The 20660-nt window shown below is 39.0% G+C and overlaps 2 protein-coding genes across 3 annotated transcripts in view; one reads left to right on the forward strand and one right to left on the reverse strand.

The window, feature by feature from the left end:
• Window positions 1-770: 770 nt before the first annotated feature.
• On the reverse strand, window positions 771-8289 carry ANKUB1 (ankyrin repeat and ubiquitin domain containing 1). Its single transcript, XM_064517170.1, is given in 10 exon segments — window positions 771-890; window positions 893-961; window positions 964-1122; window positions 1125-1159; window positions 3083-3191; window positions 3946-3973; window positions 5968-6179; window positions 7331-7430; window positions 7525-7595; window positions 7598-8289. Coding segments are annotated over 10 exon segments (915 nt in total). The 5' UTR covers window positions 7632-8289; the 3' UTR covers window positions 771-792.
• Window positions 8290-13475: 5186 nt separating this feature from the next.
• The window catches only part of RNF13 (ring finger protein 13), a 40930-nt gene continuing 33745 nt past the window's right edge, over window positions 13476-20660 (forward strand). Inside the window, exons 1-3 of one of the 2 annotated variants that reach the window (XM_064516442.1) lie at window positions 13482-13635; window positions 13993-14063; window positions 19970-20092. In XM_064516442.1, the coding sequence (XP_064372512.1) occupies window positions 14052-14063; window positions 19970-20092 (135 nt within the window). In that variant the 5' untranslated portion in view covers window positions 13482-13635; window positions 13993-14051. Of the gene's footprint in view, window positions 13636-13992; window positions 14064-19969; window positions 20093-20660 lie in introns of both variants that reach the window. The other variant, XM_026110036.2, reaches the window with a different exon arrangement.

A 20660-nucleotide genomic window follows, 5' to 3' on the forward strand; every position in this document is an offset into this window, starting at 1 on the left:
AAGAAACTACTGTTTTTTGTAACCTCTCTGCTTAAATTTCATGGGGATTTTGGGTTTCCAGTATTGGTCTCAGGCAGTCGACAGTGCCTTGAGGTGCCGGGCAGCGGGTGGTCCGGACAGGAGCGGGAGACGGGTCATTCAGCTCTCCTCCAGCTCCAGCGTGGCAGGAAGGTAGGAAAGCTCCATGCACCAAAATGCACAAACTGATCCCTCCTCCCTTTCCTACCCTGCCAGCCATCGCGTGCAGAGGCGATTTTATCACTTTGTATTTCAATAATTTCAAACTGAACATGGTATACACCACTTTCCGAGACTTCCAGAAACTGGAGGTGGAAGTGGCCTGCTAGGTCAAGGCAACCTGCCTGCCACTGCAAGAGGTTTAATTCTATGAAACACTTGTTTTTAAATGCAGAACTCCCTCCCCATCCCTCTTTTTATGTACCAATATTCCAGTTTAGTTCACAAAATGCACCAGGGGAATCCTTCACATTAAATTGTCATCTCTGAACCTAGAACACGCAACAGTGAAGTCAATGGAAAAATTAAAGGACACTATATGTAACTTACGTAAAGGCATCAACAGGAAATGCTAATTAGCAGGAAATAACTAATCCAAGAGCATTTTTGCAGAATTTGTACCTTCACCACCTCAAAGAAAGATTTACCAGTGCAATTCGGTGAGGCAGAATGGTACAAGTCCAGATACCCCAGAGGGTAGGTGCTGACACTATTTCAGTGCAGTTTAATTGCATCCAGTCATACTGAAACTCTTCAGATGCTAGGAGAAAGTCTTTAATGGTTTGCTGGAAAATGCACTTTGTACAAACAAATTAGAGGTTCAGCAGGAACCCACCCATATAACATACAGTCCTTATGGTTGTTTTTGATTTCTTAGGGGGAATTTGTCCTGCTGGATTTTGGCATTCAAGCTATATTACACTGTACTTGACAACGGCCGTGGTATTATTAACTGGCCTGCCTCTGCAGCTGCATGAACCAGGCATTCGCTTACAGTTGTAGGCTCTGTTTCCGCACACAAACGTCTGTAAGGATCAACACAAACTACTTCATGAGGTCCTAATCCCTGTTGCAGGATTTATTCAGTAAGATCAAGTTGGCCAAAAATGCTGTCATGTAAAGAGCCACATCTTTTTGACACCTGCAAATATACTAAAAAATTGTAAAGCAAAAATCTAAAGTTGCTTAATGTCACAGGGAATTAACAAAAATATTAAAGTTTGAATTTACAGATACTACTTTTCAGTCTGGTAATGCAAAAATATGTATCATTAAGCAGCCATCCAGTTATACTGCAGGATATGTAAATCTAAAAGTTTAGTATTCCAGTGATTTGCTTAGGCTATATGGCTCACATTTATGTAAGTAAAATATAACCTTTTTTTTTGAAGGGATGTACTTACTGATGATCATATCTTAATATCCAAAATACATTTTGATATCCCACTGCAGTTATGCAGTATGAAGAAGAGATTTCACAGAAAGAGATTTACTATCCATGTAGTCTGAGGAATTCCATAGTTGCATAACATTTCAAAACACAAGTATAAAGCATGAGCAAAGGATCCTTAAAAGAAAGAAAACTGAATGAATTATGAAAACCAATGAAAATAATGCATGAATATCAGAGCTGTATTTCTGCAAAAGAAAACTATTAAATACTAGAGTTACAGAATTGGAGATGGTGGTTAAAATGCATAAGAAAGGGCAGATCTGACATGAGAGTTCTTGTGCTTGGTAAAGCCACCCATTCTGCAATGATTATGGAACAGAATAGTCCGCAGTTTATTCTTCTATCAACAGAAGCTAGATATAGATAAACATTTAAGAGTCACTATCCCATATTTGGTACTCTATATGTAACAATTTTCTCACTGTTCTACCATTTATTACAGTTCTCCTGGTACAGATTATTCTTGCTTAAACATGCGAGTCAAGCCCATTCTGCAAACATAAGCCTTTTTATGTACCACAGCATACCAACAGTGAGATCTTGCAAAGGGAGACTGTGCCACATTGCCCACATCTAAAGGAAAAAGATTACATTCATGTGTGATTGCCATGTACTATCAGTCGTACACAACTGCCGGAGAGAGAGAGGTTTTTGACAGAAGTAGTCTGAACTCAGCACAGATTTTATTGTGTGAAACTACTGCTTCGTTAGGATTTCCAAATCTTTTGGTTCAATGAATTCCATTAGCTGGGATCCAATGCAAAAAACCAGCACAAGCTTAGATTTCTAACACCTATATTCTGAATATTTATTTGGTAATTATGTTTCCACCCGGCATTGGATGGGGAGGTGGTGCCGAAAGACCTCAAACTTGCCTAGGTTTCCTCGCAGCTCTGTTGTAAACCATGCAGTCTTGTCACTTATTAAGAAGAAAGGAGACAGTAGTAGATCATATCACCACCACACTCTCTCTCTGAGAGGAACTTCACCAACTGGATCAGCAATAGGGTATTTTGTGTTCTTAAATCATGGTCCCACACTGTATTGTGGCCTAACTATGTAGCAAGGAAGTATCCGTAGCCATTGAGTAACTGAGAAATATACAAGGTAGTGTTGCAAAACTGCCAAGAACATACTAGCCTAGGGAAAAAAGCTCCTACGCCCCTTACTATTCTAGCTGCAAAATAAATGTTGTTTTACCAATCTAGGAAAAGCAGGTGAATGTATTCAAATAGCAGGCAGATATATTTTAAGACTAGTTTAAGGAGTGCTTGACTAAAAGGATAACTTACTCTAAACTGCTAATAAGAAAGTCATGATCTTTATGCAAGCCTTCAGAGATGGCTTTACTATTCCCATATGTCCAAATAAAATGACTTTTTAAGAACATATATTCCTACTATATTAAATGAAGCCAAAATAAATAAATACTGACATTCTTTATTACTAAAATGATGTATAACTTCTTTTAATAACATACTTTTTTCTCTTTTAGAAGATGGTTCATTTTGTTGAACAACAATGTCGTCAAATCTTGAAGACGTTTTAGAATAGAATAATAATTGGGAAAATCTGAGTGGAAAAATACTTTATTGCATTTTCTTACCATACTTAAGTACCAGCTTTTCCTCAGACAGATAATGCTGTACTTTGTTTCCTAAGAGACATGCAATCAAGAATTCTTTCCAGCCATCCCACACATCCAGGTGAAGTGCTGTACCTGCCAATAGAGATGTTCCAGTTTCATTTTATTTTCCGCTTATAAACTTTTAAACTATCTCAGTTACATTTACAGGAAGCTTTGCAATACCATGGCTGGGAAATAGGTATAGTACAGGGTCCTGCAAGGCCAATTTTTTATTCTCCAGGATCTTATCCTTAATTCCATGATTTTTTTGTGAGAAGATATCAACCCCCTAAAAAAAGTTAGTCTTGGCAAGTTTGTATTAAAAAAATAATGTGCATATAAAACAAACACACAAACCAAAGTTTTACATCTCTAATAGCCTGAATTTAGTGACTTTTTGGTATGCTGAAGAAACAACTTAGTTGATGGGATTTTGGCCAGGACTGAGAATACGTTATCGGAATGATGACTAGATGTGAGAACAATGACAGGAGCTTTCTACAACTGGCACGTTTGGCGTTTCAAAGTATTACTCCTCTCTGAACGATCGTTTATCAATGCTACTAGAATTGCTGCTATGTTGTAACTAGAAACTTTCAGGATATCTAGCATCTCTCCAAATGGCATCTTTTTATTATTTGTACCAGCACACAATAATAGTAGCACACTGACCTTGACGCTTACTGCTACCGGTCCATTATTCCCACCCCTCCCTGTCAGTTGTAAACATTCATCCATCCTGCTAAGTATTCCGGTTAGTGATGGCCAACAGATCTCAGTACCAAGAACTTCTACCATGAAAGGACATGAAAATATATTATGGTTTCATTCTTAAACTCTTCCTCACTTAGTTCCACTGATTTCCAGAAGTAGGTCTAGTAACATAAGCACAGATATCAGAGACTGTGAGATATTAAATGTAATACTTCAGCACTTGCTCTTTGGATATTATAGAGGATAATTTTGCATTACTTATTAAAATCATAAAGAATCAAGTGGAATTAGCTATTGTGAATCAGTGGGAAGGCAGGTCAGTTCTCAGCCAGCCTCACAATTTTGAACAGGTTCTAGTCTTTGAATTTCAAGTGTTTTCTTTTCCAGATGGAAATCTGGGGCCCTCCAGCAGATGTCCACACTCAGCTCAGTGAAGCTACTGATCATTTCATCTAAATTATTTTGTTTGCTAAGTTATTAGACTATTCTGAGCAGTTTTGCAAACAGTTCATAGTCTATTACCTTCCAGAGAACATTTATTTTGTAGAATAATGGGTATCATAAATGCCTCTAAATAACAGCATAATTGTGAATATACACCTAGGAACCAAATACCACTCATTTGTTACATGTTTGTAACATCTAGGGCATTCCAGAGTTATTTATATTCTTGACATTGCTTTAATTTGGGAGGTTTTGGAGCCAAATTTGCTATTGCTCTGCACTCTGCCAACCTGAGAGATGAGCAAAACAGGAAAGAATTTCCCAAGGCAGAAGCTGCATGCCCACTTTGCCCTCTTTCTGCTTGGTATAAGCCAACTTAGGTGCATTGTACCAAAACCCAATTTGTAAATCATATATAGAAAACTCTGTCAGTCGCTCTACAAATAATACATTTAGATAATTATTCATTTGGTACATTCATCCACAAATTACATCTTTTATTTCATGGCGAAATAATCCTTAGATCAGTTTACAGCTAATTACATATTTAATTGTAAGACTAAGTAGTCCTATCGAAGGTCATGTCATTCTTACTGAAGTTTGAATAACATGAGTGAAAACAATCATGCATATCTTCAGTCACCCCAATTTCTGCATGTCTTTTGTGAATAATTTCATTATTGCTATTAGTTATGGGCAGAACTAAAGAACAGAGAAGTTAAGTGTTGTGCCTGAGGTCACAGAGCAGCTTTCTGACAAAATTAAAAATAACATTGACTTGCACTCAACTGGTGGCACAAAGCCTGGATATCTATTTCTCTTTTTAAAGAGCTCAAGCAGTAAGACTGCAGTTGCCCTCATTTGTAACGTAAACATCTCATACGTTAAAAAAAATCATACCAAGCTTCTGACATCAGTAATGCCATGTGACAGTAATTTGCACAGGTTAATACATACCGAATTGAGTGGCCCTTTACAATGGTGGTTGGTGGTGTGTGAAAGGTTCTATAGGGGCATGTATATTACAGTCTAAGAGATATGGGGACTAAGCATGAGCATGTTTCAGAAGTTTTTCTTGTCTACCATAATTAATAAAAAGACTTATTTTTCTGGCCTTTTGAGAGCCCAAGTACTTTTAAAGCATCCACTGTTTTCCCATCTATTAAGAGATGACTAAAAATTAAAATATAATGAGGATTAATGAAGAGTAATTATATTCACAATATACCCAAAGGCAAAAAAAAAGAAAGTAACAGCAGAAGTCCATGGGACCACTCCATTTTCTTGTGCACTTTGCATAGCTAGGTATATATACAAAGTGGATAGAAAGACAGAGCTCCTAAATGTTTAACATATTCATGAATGTTATTATATGGCCTCAGAAGAACTAGCAAGAATTTTTCTGCTCTGGCCACTAATTTTTGGCATTTCCTTTGATCTTTTACCTTTTACCTTTTTAGAGGCATTTTCTGTTCAAGAGAAGGAAGGGAGAAGAGGGATAGACTGCCAAATGCAAGTACCTAGAAATCCACAGCCATTTTGAAAATGTGGCTTGAACTGTGCCCTTCAGCTTACCCAGATACAAGTGTAATAGTTTATTTAAAAATCTTTACTAAGCTGACAGCATTCTAGTTGCCCCTTGGGTCAACATTGCTGTTTGCTGCACATTGATTAAAAACAGCATAGAAATCATCCTATATTAATATCTAACTGGTCTGTTGCAGTCATAAATCCCCCCGCCTCTTGAAGTTCTGAGATAATATTTGCTACTTGGAAAATCACATTTCAGAGATACCAGTGTTTTCAAAAATTACACCTTTGTTCCAAGAAAATGCATATTCTGCATAATAGGCACTTTCTGCTGAGTTACAGCATTCTGTACATACAAGTCTGGCTTGTCTTCTTGAAAGTAACAATTACCACCTCAGTGTTCCTACAGTACTGTTCTTGTAAACTCTGCTTACAGTTCAAGAACATTGGTCTTGAATACCAAGAGACTTATTCTTTTAACTGAAGATGGTCTAACAGAGCAAGAAACTTGGTTCCTAATGATCATCTTGTTGACTGGAGAAAAGCTAACTTGCCAGTTATTTAGGGCCTGAACCTGCAATACACTAAATGCCTTCAGCAAGATGTTGAACACTTTCAATTCTGATAATTCATTTATAAAATTCTGACAGCAATGTGTTACATGGTATATTTTATGCAACTGTGAATGCATTGGGCACTGATTAAAAATAACAGACATTCTATAGAACATTATATAACATCAATGTGTGTAAGAGCAGAATCTGGCCTTACTAGCAGAAAAACTATTTACTTGTTAACATAAATAAAACTTCTTATGGGATAGCTCTGCATTTTCCCATAGAATTCTGTTTTCTGTGATGCACACGGAAATTGTGTATAAGATTCAACATGGGATTAAGAACTATCAGCTATGCATATTATATGAATTTGCAACTCATGCAAGATTTAATTAACAAAATTAACAAAAGTTTAATTAACAAAAAGTATGAAAAACAGATCAGGTTGCAGCTGCCTAAGGGAAATAACGAAGAAAGATGGAAAAAAAACTTTTGCCTGGCCTTTTGCTTGTACAGCCTGCCCTTTATTTAAGCCTTCTAAAAGGTGATTATCTCAGTGGTGACTCTTTCAATTTTGGTGAGAAAAGGAACCTTCTATGGTTTTTGATGCAATGTGATTTAGTTTATAAAAATGATCATTGGTGCACACATGGCATGATTACATGATACACGTACTGAAATAGTAATTACATGCAAGGCTCAACACTAAAGGAAATTGTACCAACCTTACGTGTCACTGAATGCTTCCTGCAGAATGTGGTGATCTTTCCTCTCATTCCAGTTCTTTCTAAACACTTTTGATCTTGCAGGACAAGTTGTGGACTGGAAATTCAGAAAACAGGATACTGCATCATGGCTTAGAGATGAGGGATGTTAATTTTCTTAGCACTAACTGTAAATTTAATTTTAAAGAGAAAGCAAATATACCATATCTAGTATGCATAAGCATCCAAGACTGACTTAAATAGTTCAGTGTGTCTACCTCACTGAGCAACAGCAACAACGGCGCTAAACAGAGTACGCATGCAGTAAAGAAATAACTGATCTCAATGTCATTGAAACACTGCAGTTGCACTGCAAATACTGGCTGCGGACAGCAAAATGCAAATAGGAGAACTTTAAGTCGCTTTATTTACATCAAGAAGATACCCCAGTGATGCAAGGATCTGAAACAGTCAAGCATAAGTAGCTATCCTCTCACTTTTATCACGTTCTGTATCTTGCCTAGTCTGGTTTGAAGAAATATCAAACATTCACAATATCCCTCAAAAGTAATAAAAATCCTCATCTTGCAAAATGATGCAAAAAAGTTTCTAGAGACTTTCCTGAGTTAACAAAATGCATATGCTGAGCACTCATTTATATAATTTAAAAAAATAAAAAAGAAAAATAGCACAGCAATACAAGCCACAGTTATTCAGCCCCTAAAAAAAAAAAATGTTTTTTCTTCCTTTAAAGCAAACACTTGCTAGCAAAAGCCTCAGGAAAACAGACAACACTGACATGGAGACAAAGTGATCTGAATGTGTTTCTCTAGCCCAAGAAAACAGGCAAAACACCCCTCTATGTGCATTAAAGAAGCCAGCAAACCATGTATTAAGGTAAGTGTGCACAAGCTTCATACATGTATCTGCAAACTAGTCATGCTTACACCATTCTTACAGTTGTCCACATATTTTAGTTTCAATTTAAGTACTGCTGATTAACCCCCTGGGAATCGTCAAATAAAAGCAATCTGGCATTTAGCTGCATTTTTTACAAGGATTCATAAATAAGATTAAAACTGTGCTTCTGTTACTACTGAATACACCCATAACAGCTTAGAATCTACAGCAAAATATCAGCTATTTATAAAATAGAAAGTGTAAAAAACCCCCAATATTTCAAGGTATTTGAGCTAATACTTAAGATGTGAACATTCCCAGATCCCCTTGCTTAACGTGTTAATTTACCTTTTAGCCATGGAGAATGTCTCTATGAACCTCTGTTATGCCTTCTCTGCAATGTTTATACACTTACCTATCCCTTGAGAAGAAACAAACATGTAAAAATGCCTCAAGAGACTCACATGAAGTACTGTGTAGCGTACAAAGAAGGAATCGTACTGCTTATTACCCTGTGTTGAGTTGTTTGGGAAAAGATTTAAGTCAGTGTGAGCATTTCCATTGACTGCTACAGGCTTTATATCAGGCTTGCTTCTGCTCTCCATCATCTTCTGGTACTGTTTTCTAAAGAGTATCACTGAAGTGTGTGTGATGAACAGCTTTGCTACTCCTCTCTCTTATTCTATCCACTGTGTAATATACTGGCAAATGGTAAGATACAGGTATCAGGACTGGTCAGTTTATGTCAAAGCAGAAATGGCTTTTTGTCAGAAACAAACTTACTTTTAAGGAGATCTGGGGAAGCAGAAGCATACATAATCAAGTGTACATAACCACGGGCCTGTTGTTGTACACTTTTCTGTTCTCCTGATAACAAAACACTAGAACTATCAAAAAATCCCAATTATCAAGATGCTTCTGCAGATAATAGGCAGATTTTTGCAATGCAGAGTTTTTACTAGGGTTCTCTGTTGGGCTTAAGGCTGCATATATTATATGATTTCTGTAGTATTTGTTTGTTGTCTTATCAGATGAATCATTTTGTATGATCAATTTGTAATATACTCCTCAGAATTGTATTGCATTATTAGATTATTTTAAAAGGTAAGTAACAACGGGATACAATGCAGAAAGATAAAGACCACAGTATTACAACCTGCTTACAGCTGCTTTTTCAGCATTTAAAGCAACAGTTTTCCTTATGAATGCTATTCTCAACAGATTTTAATGTACCCCTTTAAGTTGTATTTTTATTCCTGGTATACTGAAGGTTAAATCATCCTCTGCTGAGATTTCTTTAGTAATAATTCATAAGCAATAAAAATATCTTAGATATCAATGAGAAGGAAGAAGCAAAGTGCGCCCATTAACCAAGTGCAGCAAGGCTTTGTGGATTCCAGTCTTGGCTTGTGTATTGCTCACTGAATCCCTGTGGCAAGCCTTGTGAGACCGGACTGGGTTCCACTGTTCACCCTTCATTATCCCAGCACAACTACTGGTGAATTATTAATAAAGATGTTCACAGTGAACAAATATGCAGGAATTTAATCTGAGCTGAGCACTGCAATAAGCGATTGCACTAACTACACTGATTTTAAATCCACTAACATTATGTAAATAATGTTCAGCACACTGCTTGTAAAAGCATTAATGATTTTCAGTAATTGGGCTGGAGGGATAAATTAAAATCAGAGAATGACTCAAAAGTCTATTCCAAGCAAACTCGGTATGGGTTTCTGCCACCGCTTTTCATGAAGCTCCCTTTCTCACAGCATACTGCATCGTGTTTTATCTGACCTGTGCATTCCACAGATAGCCCAGCCACATTTTCTCCCAGCTATGAAGGAAAAGATTTTAGTGTTTACTACTTGGTACATCTGCCTGACCTTGGGACAGTATTACTTCACTCTGGACAGATTATTCACCGGTACTCCTAAACAATAACTAAAGACTATTTCAGATTAAACCAATTTCTGACAGTATAACCAGAAGCCAAATCACATCAGTTTGGAAACTAACTGCCCTTCTCAGTTGGTGATTCCTCACTCACTCCTTCCAAACTTCAGTCATTCATCTGGACTCTTTGTACCCTTCCTAGCTTTTACACCTGCTCACAACCTCTGTCTAAGGCAAGTATATTTATTGCTCAGCTGATGATCTGATTTATCTTACCAATTTTCAGTGTCCTGCTTATATTTCCTCCCTTACCCAGCACTGGCCCCTAAGAGACAATACTCTGCCTTTATGATACTTCTCATCTGAGGAGCACAAAAGATCTTGAAGTAGTATGACTAAAGTAAGAAATACCATGACCCCCCAGTTATAGATGGGGCAACCAAAGCAAGGAAGCGCTTACATATACTACAGAATAAATGAATTTATATGATACTCATGCTACTACAGTTAGACCATTTCTAAGACTTGAACTAGCAAGTTTAAGAGTGCAGACAGATTCAGGTGGCTTAGCCAAGGTTACATGTCATGAGCACAGCAGTCCCCTCGCTGTACTGGAAGTTCTGATTTCTAGACACTCTTCTGTCTTACACACAAGACTTAACCCCTGCCATAGAATATATTATGATTTCCAAAAAGAAAAACTGATTGTGTAACATAACCCCTTCCTATTAAGAAAAATAAAATTTGGTGCTCTGGGTAACCTGGTCCATTTTGCTGATTGATTACTGTTCTTTGCAGTTATTGCTACAACGTATTTACTCTCCATTTAGTTTGTTATCTCCAGCCTGAAGGGACTGAAAGCTGACAGATCATCTCTGAATTGCAGTGAGACTCACGGATTTTTGTAGTTTGAAATCAACAATCAACTGCAAGCAATCTTGGAAGATGGGAGCTAGTATTTAAAAGTGAGTGGGAACTCTGCTTAGTTGTCAGACTATCAAAATAAGTTTTTACAGAGAATTGTTCTTGCATGGTAATAGGATAAAGGCTGCATCCCTTAGGATGTCCATCACCTGCAGTTACCAAGATATGTAAGGAATCTCTACAAATGTCAAAGTTTGGTGGATCAATATTAAGTTTTCTGCAGGATACTGAAGTCTTTCTCTACTGTCAATTAAGGTTAAGACCTCAAGGAAAATAAATTAATTATGTCTACTCTTTTCTTGTCTAACAGTCTGGTTTTGCAGTTTATGACAATATATCCCTTAACCCTACTTAGAAAAAATGCCTAACACATACACATATACTGGTAGAATAACAGATACCCACTGTCTCCTGTCATCAGGCTAATTGGTCAATTAATCTCATAAGAGTTTTCAGCTGGCTAAATGGAATTTCAAGAAAGTCACAGGTATAACTGATTATCTTTCAATACATACATTATATAATAAAAAGTTTTGGTGCAACTTTTTTCAGAAAATAGTATAGAAGTGAATCCTAGAAGGGATATCCTATCTTTTATATTTAATTTTATTTCAAACAAGCTTCTTAACTCTATTATGGTTGATAATTTACTTAAATCAGATACCCTTCAATTTACCTTGAAGAAATCAGTCTCAGAGACATGCATATTGCGCATGCATATTTTAGGAACACAGTACAGTAACAGACTGAAACCACAACATAAAGGTGATTAGAAAATAGAAGCTTGAAGTGAAAGAAAGGAATTGAAGTTTGAAAAAAAAAAGCATAAAAATTATGGGAGAAGAAGGTAAAAGAGTATGGAGGAGATAACATGCATGAAAGAAAGGGGGAAAAAAAAGCCCTGTCTATATGTACAGTAACTAATCAGCTCCAGAAGTTATCATAATCAGCTGAAAATGGTGACTTGCCTACTTTGTGCCATGAGATCAGTAGTAAGAGAGTGCAGAGAAATACACAGTGTACATGACAAGGAAAAAGAGATAAGAAGAAATAAAGACTGGAAACAAAATGAATGAACAGGTAGTAGGAAAATACTACCTACCTAACTGGAACGTGTAAATTTGTAAAAGGATTTCCTCAAAGGCTCAGAAGTGGGCAAGTATATTCCAGCTCCAAAACTGTGAAGTTTCTATTGTTACAAAACCAGTAGGATCCATCTCTGTGAAGCCCATTTCTTAGCACACACAATCCACTCAGGAATCCTGTTGTATGCCAGAAAGAAAAAATAACATATTCTTTGAGCAAATAAACAACAACCAAAGAATCGTCCTATGTTAGATATGACCATTTAAAAACAGCCCAACCATGAATTCAGAAAATAAACAAAGCTGTAAACTGCTTTTAGCTGATCTTGTGCATTTCAGAAAAAAACCCAAACAAACTTATATACAAAGGCTATCTCCACTTATTAGCCTAAAGGATGTTAGTTCCCCAGCTCACCTTGAAATGATAATAAATGTAGATGCCAGAAAGAACTGTATCTTCTGGCAATACCGCCAATAACCTCATGATGACACTGGAAAGAAAATACAGATATTATCTCTCATTATTGGGATAAACTATTCTCTTCTATCTCTCCTGATTGGTAAGCTTGGAGTTGTAAGCTAGAAACTGTAATGTGAACTTAAAATCCCAGAATGTTTTCCTTAGTTCACTTTTTCCTGTTACTAGATATCCTACTATATTGGTACCAATATCGGAAAAGTTTTGACAGAGCATTACAAAGAGCCACACGGATCCAACTGCTTGACATAAGCTGCCAAACCAATACGCAAGATAAAAGCCCATCTCTGATTTACACGGGGCCAAGTACTACAGTGATGAGCAATTCAGAAATGCATTAAGTACTCCTGCACGTCATCTTCCGGGGGGACACCCCTCCAAAACACGCTGTGGTTTGTACACCACTGCTCCCCAGTGAAACCGCTGAGCTGACAAGCGCCTGTTCACTCCCCACCCTGCGACCCGGGAACCCCGCAGCCAGCCTGGCCAAGGCACAAGGCCTACACGCACCCGGGCTCCTCCCGCTCCGGTGAGCGCGGCGAGAGCGCGGCCAGCTCACGCGGTTTCCCGGTGGCCGGTGGGGCAGCCGCGATCCCGGTCCGTGCCGCGGGACGGGCCTCCCGCGTCCCGCCCGGAGGGAGCACCGCTGCGAGCGCCAAGGGCGCGGAGGCGCCTGCGGGAAGGGACACGAGCGGGTGTGACAGGGAGCTCGCTGCTGCGCCACGGGGGCCCAGGGGAAAGGCTGCCTTCGCTTTTCCCCGCGCACAGCGCACGGCGAAGGGCGCGCGCCCAAGAGCGCACGTACCCGGGGCCCAAGCAGGAGGCACCGGCCGCCCCGGGGGCAAGGAAGCGCTGGCTGCCGTGACGCAGCCGGCACGCCGCTGCGGGAACGCTGACCCTCCCCTCCCCGCCCCAATCCTCCTTACTTTCGGTGCTCAGCCCGCGCTGCCCCGGCTGCCGCCGCCCCGTGACGGGAAGCGGCTGCTGCCCCGGCGAGACGCCGAGCGCCGTCTGGGCCGCGCTCCCGCCCCGCGCGCCGAGAGGCCCCGCCGCAGCCGCGGCGACATGTAACCGCCACAGCCCCACCCCGCCCCCTCACGTGACCGGGGCGCCCGCTGAGTGACGGCCCGCGCGACCAATAGGCTGCGCGCCCGGGGGCGGGGCTTCCGGCGCGGTGGCGCAGGCGCTGCGTGCGGGGCGGGCGTCATGGAGTCGGCCTAGGTGCGGCCGTTGGCTCCCTGCGCCGCTCGCGCCAGGCCCGCGCTCAGCGCCGCCGCCGCCGGTCCCGGCCGCGCCCGCCCGCCGGTGAGTTAGTGCGCAGGGGCCGCTCGGCTCCTCTCGCGCCGCCGCCGGGCGGTGGGGCCGGGCCGCGGCCTGTGGCAGCCCTGGGGCCGCAGCGAGGAGCTCGGGCGCGGCCGCGCTGCGCGTTGCGCGGCTGCTTCTGCCTCTGCGGCTGCGGCGGCGGCTCCCCTGGGAGGGCGGTGAGCGCGCAGCGCCCGCCGTGGCGGTAGCGCAGCGCCCGGCCTGCCGGCGACGACGCTGCTGTTAGAAGGATCAGAGGAAATCGAGAGGAACAGTTCCTGCGCCTTCCCCGCTTCTGCTCGCGTTCTGAGCCCTCAGAAAACACCGACAGTGACAACTCTGTGTCGTTTTTCTCTTCAGGTCTGAACACTGAAGTTGCCTTGCGTGCTTCAGTTTTCAGTTCTGTGCATAGGTTTTGGATGGAGATTCAGGTCAGTAACGCAGAATACATCAAAACACAAAATGTCAGAGGCGTTGAGCCCGTTGGAGATGGTTGTTGTTGGCTGCTGATGTTATCTGTGTAAATTGTGTTTGTCCTCTGCTGGTAGAAGTCTGCATTTGATTGTATTTTAAAGCGGAGACCAAGTCTACCAAAGTGCTTGGTCACTGAGTTTGTGGCAAGGCAAAGTTTGAATATGTTCGTATAGTGTTTGTGATTGCTATGAGCGCTGGAATCCTATTTGGTGCTGAAATAGAATTTCAGTCTCTTACATGTAGACGTGCAAATTAGATTTTTCTGCCAATATTGGGGGAAGGAGGACAGCTGTTTTCTTGAGAGAGTTGAACCATGAACATAGCTGTGGGGACAAGGCATTACCTTTCGTTGTCTTATACCGTGGGAACAGTTTTTGAGTTCACTGAGGTATGAGCTTCTGAAAATTTGGTATTTACATGTACTTGATGGAGCTTGGTTTGAGAACAGTTGCCCAAAGCTCTGAGTATTCTGTCTATTTGATTTCTCAAACCAAGAAGTTTCTGTGGGCCATCTGTCCTAAACTTTCTCCTAAGGTTTTTTCATGTTTGCAGGAATGAAACTAGTGTTTTCGACAGGATTCAGGGATTCTGTCCAGAACAACTTTCTTCCAAGCAAAACATTCTGGTCTGGGAGCCACTGGACTTCTGTTTAAAAACACTGTGTATTTTGTAGCCCTTTTTAATTAATACAAATGAGACAATCCGTATATTAAGAGGTAGGCAAAGATTTGCTGTTATCTGGTACAGTAGACAGATGTATCTGTTGTGTGTTGGTAGTTCTTGTATCTTGATTTATTTAGCTATCCTAATCTTGATGTGAGAAGGGTCACTATGCTTTTCTATTCCTTTAAAAGTGTAATCAGAAAGGTACTTTTTATTGTACATACAACAATATTACTGCCTCCTTATCTTTATGGGAAATACCTTGTATATTGTATTCTAGGTTCGTATATTTGTTTTATGATTGTCTTACTGCTATTGCATGTGCTGTGGTACAGCACACCTCGCATTTTCTCCTCCCTTGTTCTGAACTGATGATCCCATTCAGTCCTATGACTGAAGTATGTGTCTCCCTAAGACTAGTTTGTTTTCTGAATTCTAGAATACAAAGTGGGAAGAAAAAAAACACTCTCAACTCTCCAAAGTCACTTAAGGAGAAACCTAAAAGAAAGATAATGTCATAGAGTCAGGATAATCAGATGTAAAATCCCCAAGCTTAATTAAGCTTGTAGTTTGACTTTGACTGTGGTTTACAACATGGCTTTTAATTACATACCACTGTATTTCTGTGTTTTATACTCCTCATTGAATGAGGCAGGTTACAGTCTACAAATCAGGCATAGCTTCAGGAACTTCAAGGCTTTTTTGTTTACGTTTGAGGCAGTAGTTCTTGGACCCAGAAGAATCTGGTTGTATGCAATTGTTTTATGGAGCAGACCACGCTATATATACATGTTGTTTGTGTGGACAACTCAAATTCTGGTGTTTTCTAAATTTGAGCACTTAGTATTAGTTTAATGCTTTTTGTATGTTGCAAGGTGTGTGCTGAATTAACTGTATTGGATAAAATACTGTGATAGTTTCAAGTCTCTTCTTTTCTCACTTCTGGCATAGTAAAGAATGATAGTATTTTTTTAAATGGTTGCCCTTTACCTTCCCAGTTTCATAGAATCCTCTTTGTTAGAGGGGATGAATGAGAGGAACTAATACATCCTAATTTAGAAATAAAAATTCATGGATTTCGTAATTAATCTGCAACAGGTTCACATGACTGTAACTTATTCTGTTCTGCAAACTAGCTGAAAGTTTCACAAAGTATCACATGTCTAAATAATCAAGTCAGAATCACAAGAACTGCTTTTGGAAAATATCAACTGTTAACTCCCGTTAATAGTATTGAATTTTAAATATCTTCATATCAGCATCAGTTTAAATCAAACCTAACCCTGTAATATTTGCTGTAACTAATGTTGAGGACCCTAGAACATGCAAAATGCTTTCTGTATAAAACACTAAGGATAGGAAAATAAATTAGGCATTCTTAGGTTTTCCCTTGATTCTAAAAGAGAATGGAGTAGTCTCATCTGTGACTTTTTGGTTGAGTCAATGAAACTGTGATTTTCAGAATGAAATACCTGCAGTGAGATGAAAAAAATTCCATGTGGAAGCATTTAAATAAGAAACCTTGACTCGAACCTTTTGAACAGTAATACAAACGATTTGGACAACCTAATTGAGTTTAATTGTGAAGTACTTTGAATTCCTCTAATAGAGGAATTCCTCTAATAGATCCAGGTGGTCTGAGAACAGTAATATTAAACATGTACGATCTATTTTTAAAACTTTTTATCTGTTTTTTTTTTCTTTTTAATAACTATTATTGCAGCATCAGATCCAGTGTGTTTGCAGTTTCTTTGTGTAAGGGTGTTACTACTATTTTCATTTCATGTATTTTCAGTTAATTTCTTACAGTGAAACTACGAGAATTGTCAGGGAGACTTGAATGCATTTGTGAATGAGCAGTCCCTTTAAAAATTCAGTAGCAAGGTTGGTTAGGTTTCCTGATGACTGTAGGGCTTAATCGTTGCTCGTTTTGTACTGTGACGTAGGTGTGTACTGGATCACGTGGTTTTTGTTGTATGTGTTAGGACTTTGAATGTTGGATTTTATGGCTGGATTACATTTAGGTGCAAGTTTTTATAAGGGGGGTAATGTGTCTTTATTTTCTTAAGAGAATGCCTGTACATAATCACATTATAGCTAAGCCTAAGGAATCTGAAGTTCCTCTGTAGACGGCTGGTCATTGGCTGTTTTAAGACTGGATTATGGCTGTACCAACAGTACAGAAAAGAAACTGTGCTGGCTGTAACTTCTCAGTGGAGAATGCAGGGGTCCTGATCTTGGGCTTCAGGTTGCATTTTTATAGTGAAAAGTATTTAGAAGTGAGAGCTCAGGGGAAATTCCCCTCTGCTGCTTCTAATTAACGGTGACTTTCAGCATTCTCATGGGGCTATTCCTGATGCCACAGATTTTCTGTGAATTAGTGATGATCAGACTTACACTCCTGTCTCACTGTATCCCAAGTTAGTAAGTTAAAGGCTGTTGTGGGAGGCTGAGTTAGGATAGTTCTCCACTAAGTTAATTTCTTACTCTAAAGAGGTTATTTGTTGCTAAGACAGGCCGCTCCGAAGAAAAACAAAAGGTGTTTGTTTAAGCACTAAAATGTGTTGCCTCACTTGGTAGTTTTGTTTGGAACAAATTTTCGATGTGAGAGTTCTGTTGTTCTTTTTAAAGAATAGACCAGTGCAGTAGATTAGTCTGTTTCCCATTTGAATTGTAATGCAAGATCCCATTGAGTCTTTACCATATAGGTTTGTGTGCTTTTGCTGTCCCATTGGACTTTACTAGGAGAACAGCCAGATTGTAGGAGCATGATGTATAGAAATGAACGGTGGTTGTTGTCTCAAGTTCTGTAGATGGAGGAGATGCTACTAAATGGTCTAGGTTAAAACATAGCGAATTTCTTTTGTAATGTAAACTTAGAAATAGAATAGAATAGAAACTTAGAATAAGTTGATGGAACATGACATTTGAAAAGGGAAAATTGAAAGCGTAATACAAGTAAAGAGGTAGAGAAACCAAGCAGTGGTCTAATGCTTTTGTTTGTTTGTTTTGGCATGGCATTAATCCAGCATTTGCTTCAGGAGCACCGGACAGAGCAGAAGTCTCTTACATGTGGCTAATGAGAGATGGTGGAGATGACAGGATGGGCAGCTAACCAGGATCCTTATCTAAGCTTCACTTCATTCCTTGCTGGGAGTCTCTATCCCTCTGTCAGCTAACTAGTCCTGCAGTTTGAGAGAGCATTTCTCAGCAGCACAAATTAGGGCTAAGTCTCAAACCCTCACATCTCTGCATGCTGTGCCATGTACATATAAAGAAATTTCCGCCCCTTCAGAAACATCAGGAAGCTTCTAAACAATGTATTAAGAGATACCGTTTATATTGAAAGTCAAGGACTCAGAAGTGAGGAATATTGAAAGTCAAGGACTCAGAAGTGAGGAAATGGAAGGCTGAAACTTCTCCCTCCCCCCAGTTTTTGGATGTTTGACTTTGCAATTCAACTAGTAGAATTTTTATCTTTTTGTGAGTGCACGTTATCAAACTGCCTCACATTTATGCTGCAGCCTGAAAGATCCACATTGAATTAACACCCTATGGTGCTGAGTATTTTAGATTAAAGTTTTCCAGACAGACTATTACTACATGTAAATGGTTCATTGAAGGCCAGGGAATGCAACCTATTACGTGCCTGAGTAGTACTTGGTAAATCTTGTAGACTTGCTCCATCTTGTTCACGTATTTGTGTATTGTGAGAGCATAAATTTGAGGGCTCCGTAAAAAGTGTGGAGGAAGCTAGTCATTTGCATATAGTGAATAAATTCTGTGGTGTGAAAGAGCAGCCTTTACAAATAATGGAAGTAAATAGGATTCAGTTTGAAATGTCATGTTTTCTAGATTGGGTTTCTCATGGGTGCCAGAAAAATAACTTTTTGAAAAAGACAAGTGGAAATTAATCTGTAGCCAATTTCAAATAACACAGAGATTTTTTCCAAGCTGAGCAGTACTGTGGATTAATATTTTTAAGTGTTAACTTTTGTCTTTGCTGGAAATGTTTGAAATTCAAACATTAACATTTATGTTGTATTTGATAGGCCTAATTCTGTGGCTGCAAGATGTGGGTGTTGTAAAATTGGTCATTTTTTGATATGAGATATTAACTACAACAGTAGCAGATCTCATTCCATAATCTGTGTGTTACAATTGAGAAGGACTTCAGTGCTCCTTTGTTGGTGCGAAACTTCTGAGAGGTTATCATGATACTCTCAGTGACTTCAGTAAGAATGCAGGGATCATTGCTCATACAAGGAAGGCTTTCAGGCCCTTAATTTGTATTTTAAATATTTTTATAAAAAAAGTCTTTGCCCGGCAAAGGCAAAATATCAAAATGATAATTTTCCTTCCTTTCACTTTCTCTCCTCACTTTGTTTTGCTTTGATTAATAACAGATCAACAGTTTTAAAGAGCAGTTTCTGTTAGAAAATATGCCCCCTCTATTTGAAAAGACAAAAGTTGTTGCTTTTTGCTGTTGGTTTTGATGGAAAATTTTTAACAAAGTAGAATTAACTTCCCTTTAATCTCGTGAACTCATGAAACACATGCAAGAATATCTTACAGAATATTTGTGTTCTTGTTTTTAAAGGTCTCAAAAAGAACACATTTTACAGGAAACTGAATCGGCTAAATTCCCCACTGCTGTCCAGCTCATGGAGTTATATTGGAATATTTGTGAATTTCACTGAAGTTGATAGAATTAGTTGGTATTCGTTACCTGTTGCTATCACACTGTTTTTCTGAGTATATATTTAGAATAAATGCTCGTAGTAGAATTACTCTAGGTTTGTGAAGAATTTGGGCAATTTGAATTTATGGTAAAAGAAGGGAAGATTAAAATTAAGAATATCTAAGGATGATTAGCGTATACATCATGCAAATGTTCATTCCTGTATGCTGCTTGCATAGACACATGTTGCCTAAAGCTTTTTGAAGTGCTAGTCTAATAATTTTTGTGCTTTATGGATGCATTCCCATGGGGGTTGCATGCTTTTAGCAAAAAGGATTTCTACCTCTAAAATGACTATATAAATTAAAGATTACTTGTCTCTCAAAAGTAAACATAGAATATCTTTTTGCATACTCCTTTGGAAGATAAGTTTTAGCTGACTGATAGAGCCCAGTAAAATGAAATATATTTGCTGTATGTCTTGACTCTGTTTTATTTTTGTTGTTGTTGTTGTTGCAGGTATTAAATATGCTGTTGTCAATAGGAATGCTGATGTTGTCTGCCACTCAGATATACACTATTTTGACAGTTCAGTTGTTTGCTTTCCTGAATCTCTTACCGGTGGAGGCAGATATTTTAGCAGTAAGTATAAGTAATCTCTTTATACATAGATGAAGTCTTCTATAAAGTTGAATCTTATTTCAGACTTTTCTAATAATAAATCAGATGATGCAATGAATGTTATAGCAGATCGTTTGGAATGGAAAATGCCTAAACACTTGCATTCAGTACAAGAATAAACTGTGCATTTTGAAAGAGCTTACAGAGGATGTGCACTCAGATACCGTGCTAGTGAAAGTGCTTAATTCCATTAAAGTCGCTTACAAAGTTCCAGTATGACTGAATATCTATAGCATGTTACAATCCTGTTAAAAGAATGCTGTGCCTATTTGCTTTAGATAGCAATTTAACTTTTGGTGATGGATGCCATTTTGTAGGGTAGCTTCATATAAATAAGTAAAATAATTCTTCTGACTAGTATAAGCTAGTTCTGGGTTAGAGTCCTTGTAAGCAAAGTCTTTGTACATGTTAGACCTAGGGTTTTTTTTAATAACTGTGATAATCTCTGCTACTGTTGAGAATAATATTTTCCAGATGGGTAGAATTTTAAATGATCTTTGTATTATATGTAGTGTAATGTTGATAAGTA

The sequence above is a fragment of the Dromaius novaehollandiae genome, chromosome 9, assembly GCF_036370855.1.
Source record: "Dromaius novaehollandiae isolate bDroNov1 chromosome 9, bDroNov1.hap1, whole genome shotgun sequence".
Lineage (NCBI taxonomy): Eukaryota > Metazoa > Chordata > Aves > Casuariiformes > Dromaiidae > Dromaius > Dromaius novaehollandiae.